This window comes from Anolis sagrei, chromosome 6 (genome assembly GCF_037176765.1).
Source record: "Anolis sagrei isolate rAnoSag1 chromosome 6, rAnoSag1.mat, whole genome shotgun sequence".
Taxonomy (NCBI): Eukaryota; Metazoa; Chordata; class Lepidosauria; order Squamata; family Dactyloidae; genus Anolis; species Anolis sagrei.
The window spans coordinates 60,119,667-60,135,704 of NC_090026.1; the positions used below are offsets into that span (position 1 = coordinate 60,119,667).

Sequence of the window (16,038 nt, forward strand, 5' to 3'; positions counted from 1 at the left end):
GCTTTGTCGCATGTAACTAATAGAGGAAATGTTAAGAATACTGATGGCTTGTTCCCCTTTCTCTCTAATGCAGTGGTTCTCAACCTGTGGGTCTCCAGGTGTTTTGGCCTACAACTCCCAGAAATCCCAGCCAGTTTACCGGTTGTTAGGATTTCTGGGAGTTGAAGGCCAAAACATCTGGGGACCCACAGGTTGAGAACCACTGCTCTAAAGTTTCTGCAGAGATGTTGGATTATGATGGGACTTTCATACCTGTGGGGATATTGTAGCTTTGGGGTTGCCTGTGTGTGCATCCCCATCCCTTCCGATTGTTTTTGTAGCTCTCATTACCCTAAACTGCCCTAACAACCAAAAGGTGTGAATTGCTCCTCCTGGTTGCCTCTAGAAAGCCTCCTAGCCATGTCGAGCCTCTCTATCTGCTATTATCTCCCCTTCCCATTTCTGGGTTGTTAATGTGGTCAAAGAAAGTTCCAGAAGTAGGGGTCAGTTTTCTGCCTCTATTAGTGTGCCACTCCTGGTCTTAGCCAAGAGGATTATTTTCAAGCTTTTTAGAGATAGCCTGTTTACTAACAAATCTTGGTTTTGGGAAGGACTGCAGTCACACAACAACCTTGTCAGATATTATCTGTGATATAGACTACAGCTATTAGCAACGTGTCAGAAATCATTTCTTAACCACCTTGGGATGGCAAGTATGAAGAGTATATCGTGCAAGTAAAGGCATAAAAATACATTGGCAACAACTTGCCTCCTACACCGTATAGGTCCAGGATATGTTAAGCTGACTAAAAATATTCCAGTAGATGAGATCAGAAGGTGGATTGGATCAAGCAAAGGAGCTACTGTGGTAAATCAGCTTTCAGTTAATGTACTTGGCATCTTGCTCCAGGGACAGATGAAGCTAAGTGCCAGCGGCTTTCTGGCACTTAACCTCTACAATTTCAAAGCATATACAAATATAAATATCTATGGTATTTGCAGTATACAATTTGAAATAATTCATTCTGATCCAGGAGATAGATTTGTTCCTTGAAAGAGTTGACAAGGTATGTGACCTGGAATGTTTTCCACTTTTTTTAATATTTGCCTCTCACTAAACATCTGGAATTGTAGAATGTGCTCTTTATACTCCATCCTCTCAATCAGGCCTTTTTGAACCCTGGGAATATGCCATTCAATTCCTCCTGGAATAAACTGTTGGAATAAAGTGGCAGAGGCAATTCTGTTTGTTAACAGCCTCCAATTATTGGTTGTGGCTGTGTGTGCATCCCCATCTCTTTCAATTGTTGTGTCTTTATACTCGTTTACCCTCTGTTTATTTGAAAATATGCACATATGTAGGTATTTAACTTATGGACAAGACTATCTTGATCTAGGAGCATAAATCACATGAACAGTGCAATACACCTGCAGTGACTCAGCCTTCTAGGAGGACTAGCTTCAAAAGGTGACTCTAGGGCAGCGTGTCCAAAGGATTGTGGTATTACTGCTAGGTAAAAAATGGAGTCCACAATTAGTGCTAATGTATCTTATTCTCTAATCTTTGCATGTAGCTGTTGTGGCTTTGCATTAATAGCTGTATCTCTATCTGTCAATAGTTATTAAGGTAAAAGTTGTCCCCTGACATTAAGTCCATTCATGTCTGATTGGGGAGTGGTGCTCATCTCCATTTCTAATCGAAGAGCCGGCGTTGTCCATAGACACCTCCAAGGTCATGTGGCCGGCATGACTGCATGGAGTACCGTTACCTTGCCGCCGGAGCGGTACCTATTGATCTACTCACATTTGTATGTTTTCGAACTGCTAGGTTGGCAGAAGCTAGAGCTGACAGCAGAAGCTCACGCCGCTCCCCGGAATCAAAACTTTCGGTCAACAAGCTCAGCAGCTCAGCGCTGCACCACTGTGGACTCCGCCAATAATTATTATCCATGCCTAAAACTAAACTAGGACAAAAAACTACATTTGCCATCCTATTTAGTGAGAAAACCATAGAGTTACCATCCCAGTGTTGTTACAATTATTATTTTAATTTTTGAAAATATGGAGTAGCTGACACAAATTTATAACTGAAATGAAATAAAATGGAAAACACTTGCTTGAATCAAGAAACAGCTTTCAAAGGTTGGAAGCATCTGGGTGGTACCATTTTAAGATAATCCTTGAAGGAGGTATCTAAACACATTGTGAACCTTCCACATGTCAACTATTGAAGTGCATCTTTGTGTAGTAAGGGGCATAAAGAAGTCACAGTGTTTCTGGGATAGGGAAAAAGTAGGAGATACATGAATGTCTAGCAGAGCCTAATGCTCCATGAAGCCAGTATAGGAATATGATCAATCCTTCTATACCCAGTACTTAAATTTTCAAAGTCTACATTCACAAACATTATGGACCGTAACTGTATGCTCTTCCATACTCCCATTAAAGGTGGTGAGAATATGTACACTCAATTTACTGTGTCTGAAATTCTCAATCAGCAAAAATAACACAGAATTACCTTGCTTAAAGTCCTGAATGAAGCATATCGTTTACTTGAACTGTCTCCAAGGGAATGGTGACGAGCGTTTGGCTTTGCATATAATACAAAGAAGGAGACATTGGCCTAATCATAAAGAATATGCATGTACAAATTAATCCCATTTGCACAAAAAAATAAGACAGCTATATTAAACATATTTATTTACTTCACCAACTTTACTCAACAGAATTTATATTACAGAAAATTTGAATCGGTAGAACAATGGCATACACAGTATAAAATGGACAATTTTGATGCAGTACTATTTGAAAAACTGCGGAATGTGAACATTTCTAATTCATTATGAATATTTGTTTGATAAAAGCAGTTTATTATGTTTAATGTGGCTTTTAGAAGTTAACAAGAAATGTCAAAATTTCAAAACCCACAATACTTTTCACTATGATAACATTTGTACTACTTGTGGTTTTGGCATTAATAAACTGTAAAAATATATTGCATTTATGTATGTATATATAAATTTGACTCACTTCCTGAAAAAGCCTAGTACATACTAGTAATATATAATCCCTTTCAAGTTTCCTTCAATTAATTTGTGTCAATAGTTAACATTAGTTGTTTAAATTAATAGAAAAATAAAGACATAGTATCAGAACAGGCCTTTTTTCCCCTCTTAGACCGGCCAGGATATTCCACAGTGACTTTTCCTTGAAAACATACATTATTTTCTTTAGTCATCTAGTCAAATCTACAATTCGTAGCAGTGCAAATTAGAAATTCTGTGTCTAGTCTGGATCGGCTCCCAAGATTGTGTATTAATTTTCACAATGTTAGAATTCCAGTGTGTAGAACAGGCACAATCTGGTAAAATCAGGGCAAACTAGATAATATAGGAAATTTGTGAAACAAATTCAGCACAAATAAATTGAATGTTAGTCCTTAGGTAAGTGTGTAAAGAGTGCAATGGCAGCAGCACCCCATTTGCACTATATTGTGACCATTTTTCTCCTTACGAGGTTTCTGAGCATGCATAAGCACACTATTGTTTACTGTTTGTGGGTTGAAATTGTCTGTAAAAATAAGAGAATGGGAGGAATCTGGTTTGGTATTATAGGACAAAAGAAGTTTCCCCTTATTCCACCATATGATGTAATTACATCTCTAGGTAGCCAAGGCATCCAGAAAGCCAAAAGGACCTCAGCATCTTCTCATAGTTATGTATACATGGCAAGACAAAATTTACAAACACTAATATGGACACACATGATCACAGTATCAGTGAAAAACAGTTTTCAGTATAAATACACACTTTCCTGTGCTTAAAACCTGTGGACATACGGAAATGCCAGTAAGCATAATTATATACACTACAAAAGATTTCAATACACATTGAAAGAGAACATGTGGCCCTCTGGTTGTTGAACTACAGCTCCCGTCATCTCTTACCAAGGACCTGGATTTCTGCCTAGAGATGAAGAAAACTGGAGGGCCAGCAACAGCTGGAGGACCATAAACTGCCCCCGCAGGTCTTGCTTAAGCTTGTCTTCCATTGTAACTTGACATGAGCCAAGTCTGACTCAAAGTCCACCAAGGTGCTACTGTGGCGGTACATTGCAAGAGGAAGATAGATATTGGAGGATAATGGGTTGGATCCAGACTATATTCCATACAACACATTGAACTCAATGGAACAAGATAATAAGCCTTCCATGAGGGTTACAGCATACACGTTTAGCTAGGAATACCTCCCAGTGAACTCAGCTGGAGTTACTTTTTGAGTGAATGTGATTGGATGTGTCAGTCTGAATCCAACACAATGACCTGTCAGTGTAGCTATCTCTGTAGAGTTTTTGTGGAACTCCTTAGAACACAGTCTGGAAATCACTGCACTGGCAGGTCATTGTGCACAGTTGACACATAATGGGGATTATTTCCAATGCACTTTTCAGATGAGGCTATGAAAGCAAAAACTTCATAGACAAAAGGTGAAGTTTACATGCTTTTATTTCAACATCTAATAAAATGACTTACAAACACCTGAAGTTCAAATACCACACGAGCAATGTCTATCTTAGGAGTGGATATTTATCTGTAGTAATGATGTTATCAGAGAGGAAGAAGAAACAAACATTTTGTGATTTGCATTTATCACAATTATCAACTGCACCTAAGTTAAAATTTTCACATTTAAACTGCATACAGACTCATCTGAACAGGGCTTTAAAACAACCCATTTTTAATGGATTACATTTAAAAAATAGCTGCCAGTTTAGGAGTATTATGTGCCATGCAAATCTCCACTGTCATACCTCCAGCTACCCATTTATTCAAATATATATATTTGTATACAAAGACTTTGGTAACAGTTGCCCTTTAGATTTCAAATGTAATTAAGTCTTGAAAGCAGCTCTTTATGAGAATTCAAGAGCACCAGTTTGAGCAAATTCTTTCTCAGAAATATTTTTACTGGAATTTAGAGACAATCCATAATTTATCAACCATGTATTGGCTTCACATTTATGTATATTAAGAGCAGACCTAGGGAAATCAATAGAGCTTAAACTGCAGGGAAAGTGACTTTCTACATTGATCACAGTGGATTTACATTAAACAGCCTGGATTCAACTCCTTTTTTTAAAGCAACTTTCTGCTCTCATTTGGACCAAATATCTTTTTTAAACACTGATGATTCTTAGAAAAGCAATTTTGATTTGGGGGGAGTTTATTTACATATATAAACTATAAAGGTTTTCTTCCATTTAAATTCCATTTCTAAACAACTGCATCTTGCAGAGAATATTCCGCTATAGAGCTGAGTATGAAAACTACACCTCAAAAACATAGAGATCATTAAGAAACATGCAGGCATTTTTGACTATCAGTGAGTAGAGGGAAAGAATTCAGAGGACATTTCCATGACCAAACCAAAGCATTGAGAAAATGCTAAGCAATAACTTTTCACTATGCAACTTGAAACGTATTTGTATGACATATTGGTTTGAAACAGTGATCTTTTGTCTATAAGTGAAGCCGTATCAGTGATGCCGTAACAGCAGAATTACTGGTATTGTTTATTCAACTTTACAATTTCAAGGAGGTTTAAAGGAGTAATCTACTACCACTGGGTTATTCCCTCATACCAGCTGATCAATGCAGGAGACCAAAATGCTAAAGCACTTCAGCTGTTCCCCCCTTCAATTTTTGGACTGATCAATTCTCTCAGTACTTCATAGACATTTCATAGATTGGCCCTCTTAAAAACAAAAGTTGCATTCTCTTTTCTCTTGGTCTTGCTTACTTGGAAGACAACAGCAAAAGAAGGCAAATTCCTTCCACCTGGAACTTATATTCTTACACTGTTAGAGCTAGAGGACTAGTAATATCTGGTACATTAAATAAATGTGTTGAGACCTAGTCATACTTTGGGTAGACTAAGTGAAATCAGTGAGACTAGGGACACATCTTACAGGGCAGAAATGGCAAAACTATTCTGAAGTGGGGTACTCTGGATCAGGATCTCTGGAGGCTACACTACTAATCCCTGAGTCTATTCAGGAGCTGGCTGGAGGCTACATTCCATGCCCTGTTAACAGCCCTGGCGGCTATGTGGCAGTTGCACAGACGAGTGGGGTGGAATTGCTGGGCACCATCCACCTGCAATCCTTACCTTGCTCCTCTTAATCTGCTGTTTGCAATGTCCACTGGGCATGAAAATGGCACTGTTTGGTGCCTGGAGGGATGCTACCCAAAGCAATGAAGTGATGGGAGAGAAAGGAGAGAAGGAATCATTTCTCTGCCCTATCCTTTCTCTTATTGCCGCCACACACCAAGTGATGAACAATGCAGCTACTTCTGTTAATGTTGTTCAAAGCCATGTTATGCCAAATTAGCTAAGTGCATTGTGTAACAGCCACGTAGCTGATTCAGCCCCCCCCCCCCCCTTTGGCTTAAAGCGCCAGTGAGGACACACTCTACGTCAGGGATCCTCAAACTTTTTAAACAGAGGGCCAGGTCACAGTCACTCAAAGTGTTGGAGAGCCAGATTATAATTTGAAAAAAACATGAATGAATTGCTATGCACACTGCACAAATCTTATTTGTAGCGCAAAAAACTCTTAAAAACAATACAATAATTAAAATGAAGGAGAATTTAAACTTATTAGTATTTCAGTGGGAAGTGTGGGCGTGCTTTTGGCTGATGAAATAGGATTGTTGTTGTTGTTGTGTGCTTTCAAGTCATTTCAGACTTAGGTTGACCCTGAGAGAGGGCCGGGTAAATGACCTTGGAGGGCCGTATCCAGCCCTTGGGCCGTAGTTTGAGGACCCTTGCTCTACGTCAACATACAACTCACAGAAATAAGCTTTGCTATCTAACCTTGTAGTCAGAATTACAATCCTGTAATTCCACTAAGCAAGTTTTTCCCGAACTCTGGACTTCCAAGTGCTTTGCATTTCAGCTCCCTAAATTCCTGATCATTGGACAAGACAGGTGAGGCTTCTGAAAACTGGAGTCCAAAACACCTGGAGGATTAGTGTTTGGGAATCACTGTTATAAGGTATGGAATTTTCCTAATGAAGACAAGAAATATCAACTTATATATGTGATAAAAGAGCCTAAATCCCACCACTTTTTACTGGTGTTGATATGGTCATCCATTTACAGTGAAGATGCTGTAAATACCTATGGCAATCTGCTTCTGATGTGCAATGTACATCAAATCAATATGATTTTGTAGGTAAATGCCTTGAATGTAGTATTTCCCGTCATGGTCAGCTGTGATTTGCACATATGGTATATTCCTGTGCTTGCACAGGGAGCATCGGAAATTCTCGAGCCCAAAATGACCGTTAGTGTAGCCCCACCCACTCTCCCCATCAGCATAAGTAGCCTGTGGGAGGAGCTACCGCCCAGTTCTTTTAATCCACCGCTGTGATATATATTACTTTTAACAAGTGTTTAAAGTTTTAAATTAAGCAAAATTTAAGACACGTCTGTATGAGCTGTATAATAATGATTTAGATCTGAAAAGGAACACAACTACACAGTATGCACTTTTATTCTATGATTGTGAAAATTTGTCTCAGTTTCAATTCCAAATGAACTTACAGGAGAGTGGGCACCTTGTGGGGAAGCAGGATGGCTGATTTTAACTAAACTGCAGCAGCATTGGAAAATCAACATATCACAGGCTCCTTAGTTTATACCAAACTTAATCCTAACAATACTGCTTGTGGTTTTGATTTTCCAGTAATTGACCAAAAATATGATGAACTTTCTCTTGAGAGACCCCCATGTGCCTTAATACTATTAGGATTAAAATGGTAAGTACATGCTTAGAAAAACTGGAGGGAGATGATATTTGCCTGATAAAGTTATAATACAGTATATAATATGTATTATATGTATTATAAACCCCTTTTTTCCCAGTTCCAGCAGACCTCACCTCTGAGGATGCTTGCCATAGATGCAGGCGAAACGTCAGGAGAAATGCCTCTAGAACATGGCCATATAGCCCGAAAAAACCCACAAGAACTGAGTATATAATATGGCTGGAAAAACACTACATACCATCGTTAATTAAAATGGCATTGGAAGCCAAAAAGTTGGATCCAATAGGACCCGACTATACATGGGATTCACATCCAAGGATTCTCTCATTTCACTGTTGTCAATCTATGCTTTCGGATTACTACCCTCTTTCAGGTAACACAAATTGCAGGTATAAAGGCAGACTTACATAGAATAACACTAGTAATCAGTACTTGGAATCTAACAATGTGTGTGCACTATGAGCCAAACATGAACAAGAAAAATGTTTATTTGGTAGTTATGCAAAAGCTAAGTCATTCTGGGGAGGATGTATGACCACCACGACTGCTTGCATTTTTAAAGTCAGTTGCTTTGGTACTAAAAGAAACAGAATAAGCATATACCTTCTAGTAAATGCAACCTATGGCCATATGCCCTTTGTGACTACAAATGTTTAACTACACTGTGCACTTAGGCACAAATTGTCCCAAAATCTATTATATAAGTTTAAGACTGTAAAAAAATTGAAATGTCAATTTTATGATGTATTGGGAAAGTGGAACTGGACAATAGAAAACGCCTCTTGGAAAATATGGGAGCCCTCCAATATCACTGAAAATTGAGACAAGAATAACATTTTCATGCCTGAGATATTTTATCTGATGGGGCTAAAATAAGCTTAAACCATGATTCTTAAGTGCAGCTGATGGGGATGAGAGACAGGGCCTTCTCAGTGTTGCCCCCCCCCCAATCCTCCCTAATGAAATCAGATCAGTCCCCTCCCTCCTATCCTTTAGGAAAAAAATTAAAACTTGGTTGTGGGACCAAGCATTCGAGCAGCAGACACAGTAATAATAATGAGAAGGATTTATTGGACTGACAATGGACTAACCTGGATTATGACTTGAACTTGCGTTATTTTAATTGGATGTTTTATAGTTGTTATTTTAGCTATTGTTTTAAATGTAAATTGTTATTATAATTGTCTTTGGGCATCTAATGGTTGCTAATTGTGAGGCTGTCCTGAGTCCCCCTCCGGGGGTGAGGAGGATGGGATACAAATGCATGAAATAAATAAAGCTGACATGACTGTATCCTATGGAAGCCTGGTATTTGTCGTTTGATGACACATTACAGGAGTTCTATGTCTGAGAATTCTAAATATCCCTCCCTAAACTTCTAATCCCAGAATTCCACGGAATATTGCTGTGGCAATGAAAGTACAATTGTTGAGTGGTTGTAGTAGATGTGGAATCTTAGTGTAATTGTGTATAGGCAGCCCTCCACATTCACGGGGGAGGAGGGGGCAGAGGACCCCCACAAAAGTAAAAACCTGAGATAACACCTTTTGGGGGGGGGGATCTCTAGATCCTTAACATGACTCTTAGGGTCAACGTTGCTAGAGATTGACCGTAGTGTCACAATGGAGGACAGAAGATTCCTAGAAAGAACATTTTTAATCAAATCTGCAAATAATCAAATCCACAAAAGTCAGTGTAGAGAGCCAGTTGTAGTATAATTGTAGAATCATAAAATCATAGAATCGAAGAGTTGGAAGAGACCTCATGGGCCATCAAGTCCAACCCCCTGTCAAGAAGCAGGAATATTGCATTCAAATCACCTCTGACAGATGGCCATCCAGCCTCTGTTTAAAAGCTTCCAAAGAAGGAGCCTCCACCACGCTCCGGGGCAGAGAGTTCCACTGCTCTCAGAGTCAGGTAGTTCTTCCTCATGTTCAGAGGGAATCTCCTCTCTTGTAGTTTGAAGCCACTGTTCTGCATCCTAGTCTCCAAGGAAGCAGAAAACAAGCTTGCTCCCTTGTGTCTTGTGAAAATGGCCCACTGCTGAACCCTTTTTTTCCACCTAGAAAACCACAAGTCAGTGGTAGGACAGTTGCTTTATGTGTGTTTGGGACAAGTTTATTTCTGGCATCTCCAGTTAAACATGATAGAGAGTAGACCCTACTTTTAGGTAGAACAAAAGGTTTGCCACAGGCAATCAGTCTGGAGTTTCAGTAATAATGAGCAAAGTGACGTTTTCTTCAGTACTACTACTACCACTAAAATTGGTAATAGTTTATATTTTACTTACAGGGAAAGGGAGGGGTACTTGTGGAATTTGAGTGCCCCATTAGGCCCCTTCTTCAAGCAGCGAAAGCTATACTGGAGTGAGACTTTCTGTTTTGTTTCTTGGCTGTTTTGTTTCCCTCCAGACAATAGACTGCAATTTCACCATTCTCACCACTGACTATGCTAACTAGGACTGCTGGGACATGTAGTTTAAAGAAACATAGAAGGTTGCATGATTCTCTGATCTAAACTATAATAACATCTCTATTGTCTCAGGCTTATCTCATCTAATGTTCTATTTACACACTGTCCAACTAGGTGCTTCTGGAAAGCCCACAAATAGTAAACAAGCACCCTCTGTCTCATTTTTCACAGTAAATGTAATAACATAAGAGTAAATACTATATACTTGGTCATTCTCAAACTGCCAAGGCTTTACCTCTTGACCTGTCCCTCCTTTGAATTTTGCCTGGCTAACCAGATACAGCCATTTCAGGCTAACTAAACAGTCAGGAAGTGCAGTTGTGTTTTCAGTATACCAAACCCAGTACACACTGGAACCTACTGGATTACATGCAGAATCCAAGAGAGGTTGGGCTTCAGTAATTATATGACTAATAAAAATACCAACAGGCACAATCCAAATCTCGGGAGAACTTCAGCATATATACACAACTTTTTACATAAATACCTGCCCATTTGTATATTGCACTGCATTTTGTGTACACAACATATTCTCCAGGTCACAGTGAATAATTAGCAATACCTGTATACATGGCATCCTGTCAGCATGCACTGTGGGGATTTTATATAAACATAGTTTATGGGTTTTTATACTTTGTTATGAGTTATGTTGCAGATAATGACATGCCAAGAATATTGTGTGCTTAATATGATTTCTTCAACCTGAAAAAAGTTGTAAACATTAGTACTGTAAATCAGTATTTTTTAAAAATAAGTATCTATAGATGAGTGATCTCTATCATATTCACATTTGAATAACATTTTCACATTTCTCTCCCTTCTATCTTTTGAGGGAGCCAGAGGGACAGTGCGTTCCTAGATACAGACTGCTATATGCCAGGGGCACAGAAGGCCAAGAGATGTGGAGCAGGTGGGGTTGGGGATCAGGATGAGAAATGGGGATGCCATGTGTTATCTCAGCACTATTGACTGGGACTTTTGGGGGGGGGGGGGAGAGATTGACCCAAAAATGTGTTTGCTTTTTGCAACCATGCCATTCAGCAAAGGTAGGGTCTTTAATAATATTCTAATCAAGGAAATCAGGCAAACATGAACTTTTAGAAAGGAAATTATAACAATAACTCTAATAAGTGAATTACTGAAAAATCTCTTATTCACAGAGGATGTATTAAAACAGGCATGGGCAATTTTTTTTGCCGTGGGGCCACATTGAGGGCTGGGCTGGGAGGAAGGGAGGGTTGGGGACGTGCTGCATGGGGCAGGGCTGAGTCATCCTTGGACTGTCCTTCCAATGCCAGGAGGAGGGCAAGACACACAGGGACAGCCCCAATCCTTCCAATCCTCCTTCTTGATCCTCAGGCATAAAGACAGGATGGCTTGCCTCATCCTTATACTAGGAAGAGGATGAGACAGGTGGTGGCTGAGAGCGTTCTGGAGAGCTCCCAGCTGCTGTATGCCTTCCTGGGGCTGTCTTCCTGGCATAAAGATGGGGCTGCTTAGTCCTGTCCTTATGCTAGGAGGAGGGCCCGAGGAAGGCAGGCAGCGGCTGGGAGCCCTCCAGAGCTCCCTCAGCTGCTACATGCCTTCCTCCCCCGTCCTTTCAGCATCTTTTGTGTCCAGAGGACAGGGAAAACGAGGAGGGCCAGATGTAAGTGCACAGAGGGTCGCGTCTGGCCCATGGGCCTTAGTTTGTCCATACCGGAATTACAAGATGCCCGCCCCCATGTGTCTGAAATGATGGATAATAGCAAAACTTTTATTTTGATTATACTTTTGTCATAAGCATGCCATAGAATTGCACTGGAAGACCTAGAGCAGTGGTGACAAACCTGTGGCCCTGAACGTGTTTGGGACTCCAACTCCCAGACTTACTTAGGCGACCTCTCATTATTCGAGTATGATGGCCCTCCAAGTGTTGTGTCTTTGCGCTGGATACATAGATGGCTATAGAGCCACCTTGATCCACATATTCTTCCACAGTGAGGGCATTGGTTTCCAGGTGGAAAGCAGTCCCGGTCAGGGTTGGCTTGACATGTTTTCCTCTTGGCACATTTCTCCCCTTTGCCTTCCATTCAAGTCTTCAGTTAGAGCGCTCAAGGGCCAGGGCTTCCCAGTTCTGAGTATCTATGCCACAGTTTTTAAGGTTAGCTTTAAGTCCATCTTTAAATCTCTTTTCCTGCCCATCAACATTCCATTTTCCATTGGGTTGGGAGTACAGTAATTGCTTTGGGAGATGGTGATTGGACAATTGGACAACATGGCCATTCCAGAAGAGTTGATGGCGGAGGATCATTGCTTCAATGCTGTGTCTTTGCTTCTTCCAAACAGCTCAGACGGTGTTGTATTGATGCTGATTTTTGTGGAGAGGTGACTGCCAAGGTAGCAGAAATGGTCAACATTTTTCTAATGTTACACCATTAAGCTGTACTTCTGGCAACACCCAGAAGCCCTAGAGAGCTTGTCTAATGGTCAGGAATTCTGGGAGATGAAGCCCAAAACTGCTGGAGGGCAAAAGGTTTGACACCACTAACTTAGAGACACCCACAAATACTTTCAGGGAGGAATATTTTGGGGTGCATGGGTAAGTGAAATCATGAATATCAAAGCCATAGACCACGGGGCTGTACTGTAATTTATAAAGTCAGCCTGCTCTTAAATCCTTCCTGCAGCTGAGTTTGGCAGTTATCAGAAAGTTTGTCTTGTCTGAGTGGGGAAACCTTTGTCCCTGCTCAGCCAAGACAACATGATGACAACAATAGCACTCTTCTTACAATATGCTCCTCTTTCTAATGATCAAATTCAATTTACAGACAATTTATTAAAGGAAATTGTGCACAATGTTGTCAAAGAAAAGTACACTCCCCAGTCGTCAAAAGACAATGGAATCTGGAAGACTAGATAAACAAATGAGGCTTGCCCCAGATATTTTTAATGTATTCATCTCTCTACACAATAATAGATGGGCCTTCCATATTCATAGTGTAATTTGAAGATGGAAATATTTGGATCTGTTGCTGTTTTGAAGGTTCAGAGTAGTATACTAGCATGAGATTTTCTTGTAAGTTTTGCTACATTTTAGTAGGGTTTCATGCCCAGTTTCCAAAGTATACACAGCAACGCACTGCTCTATTACTCTACACTAAAGAATTGTGACTGATATCTGACATGGCTGACATTCAGCTGAGAAACTGGCTGTGGGAAAGTATCTGCCTCTTCAGGGACTAGGATTATTTGAATGAAGCAGATGAGCAGAATTCAGCAACATAAACTATAAAACCCTTTCTTGGCAATCAACAAACCCAATAGCTTGGAAAAGCGTGCCAAGGTTCCTGGAAACTATCCTTTTCTCAATCCTGTCATTTCAAAAATATAACATTTCTGGGCTCATAAAGGCATCACTTAACAATATTTTTTATTATTTTGGATTCACTTTTAAGTAAGAGGAAATAGTTTCCTTAATAATTAGGGAAAAAGCAACTACAGCTGAGATGTGGTATGTCTCTGGACAAGAGCCAAGATCAGGGTGTTAGTTTGTGTGGAGAGACATTAGTGATTAAGAAAAGTAAACTGGAACAGCCAGGTTTACAGTGTATGTTACACCTGCTCAAAAGTCAGCTGTAAAAAGTGGTAATAAAGTGAGTGAATGTCTGTTTTTCTACAAAGAAGCTGCTGAAGATGATGGGTGAAATACTGAACTCTTATCCAAGAAAAACAAGGCCAAGTGCTCAACTCCTGGCAAACATCCATATAAACACTACAGCCATTATTTTATTGGATTATAAACCCAATATAGTTAGTGTACTATTTATTCAGTAAGAAACATCTAACGTATCAAGATCACACTATGAACTAGTGTTGCCCATTTTAGGCAATATAAATGGAGAATTTCTTTTTTCTTCCTGAAATAAAGTCACATTTTATGCATTCATTTAATTGGAAGAAGCTAAAGAATTAGATCATTGGGAAAAATAACAGAGCCATTTTTGATCTTTTCTACTTTTGTTTTCTTTTGTATTAATAATACAATAATATTGTGCCAATTTTACAATGCAGTGAGTAACAGAAGAACAGAATTTGTTCATTTATATTGCACATGGAAGACAAAAGAAGCTGTTTAAGCAATATTATGAATATAAATGTTGTTGAAGAAAATGACCCAAATGGTGATGATTTTAATGCAAGTCGATCCTTTGTGGTGGGCCAAACTGCCACCTTTCATACAAGCATTCAATAAGTGTTCACCCACGCATGGCACTAATTAAATGAAAATGTCATTTGTGATAGTTGCACAAAAAATGATGCTGAAGAATACATAACCTTAAATGCTCTTTTGAACTCCAGTTTGAGGCACTGCACATTTAATAATAGCCAGAATCCTACTGTCTGGTCCCAAATAAAATAGAACTATTGAATCCATTTTTGAATGGTCAATCAACACATAGTTGAATTCTGTTAATTCAGTGTGTCTACTCTAATTGCAACTAACAATAGGATTCACTGTTAGAACCAAAATCTTCTCAGTAGCTCCTTGTATTCATATTTCGTCACCTCTAGGTTCAATATCACGTGTGTTACAAAAACAAAAATGTTCTTTAAGGAGATTTGGGAGGGGGAAAAGACTGAGAGCTGTCATTTTCTCTTTCCGAAAGCAAAGATGAATTGAGGGCTCGGTTTCCCTTTAATACATATTAAATGAAAAATACATCATTTAAAACGCTGAGTTAGTCTTGCCCTTGTTAAGAACTGGAGAGGAATCAATAAATATATTTGTTTTTCCAAGATAGCACCTTTACAAAAAAAAAAAAAAAAAAGCCCTGAATATTTTTTTAAAAAAAGAAGTATTTCCTTTTGTTAGAATTTGGATTTTTATCTTCAGGACTATTTGTTTCTTTTTAAGACGTTGTTCAGTAATAAATAATCTAATTTAGCAACTGGATTCTTCTTAGAAAAGCTATCACCACACATGGTTCTTACTACAAAGCATCTATTCTAGTGGAAAAAGGGTTGCTGCTACAGCCAAAGGAACAGGACAAAAAACTAGAGAGAGAGGAATGTTTGCAATGTGCTATTAATCTGGGGCAAGGTGTGGTGAGAGAGAGCCCTTGGATGTGGCTTCTTGCTTAAAAGCGCAAACATTTTGCTGCTTTCTTTTCATTGCCACAAAGCACGAGGAATGTAATGAAGTGGGGCATCACTGCAAGAGTCCCAATAGATGACAAACTTGTCTCTGATCTCACAAATACTGATCATCATCTGGGCTTTTCAGGAATTTACAGCGAATGAAAAGAAGTGAGGCTCATCTAGCTCACCCTTATAGGCGCTTTTCTGTCAATCTCCAAGCTTATTTGCTTCCTTGAACTTTATGATCATATGTGCCAGCATGCTTGTACCCAGACACATAGCCAGACGTGTCAACCAGATCTTCACGCCCTGCTTTGCCTTTGCCTCTCCCACTTGGATCAAATCTCTCTTTATGGGAACCAGTGAAACGCGTTGTGTCTGTAAGCCGTGAGACAGTCGGAGATGAAATAGCTTTCTGTTAAAAAGGGGAAAAGGGGAGAAACCATTAACACTCCTAAGAACACATAAAACAAAAGCAGAATGGTGGAAAAATACAATCCAAAGGGTCATTTTTAGGGCCCCGAAGGCCTCGAATATGGGATTTTTTTTAATTATTTAAAAAATCTAAAATTCAATTTATTTACATCAGAGCTTTGAAAACATTTCATGTTGGCAATATACGTTTTAGACATGCA

General features: G+C 39.4%; 1 protein-coding gene across 2 annotated transcripts in view; it reads right to left on the bottom strand.

Moving 5' to 3' along the window:
* Positions 1–2,662: 2,662 nt before the first annotated feature.
* TPPP (tubulin polymerization promoting protein) overlaps positions 2,663–16,038 on the bottom strand; it is a 74,629-nt gene continuing 61,253 nt past the window's right edge. For both annotated transcript variants that reach the window (XM_060781472.2, XM_060781471.2), the window contains exon 4: positions 2,663–15,818. In XM_060781472.2, coding sequence (XP_060637455.2) covers positions 15,624–15,818 — 195 coding nt within the window. In that variant the 3' untranslated portion in view covers positions 2,663–15,623. The remainder of the gene's footprint in view (positions 15,819–16,038) is intronic.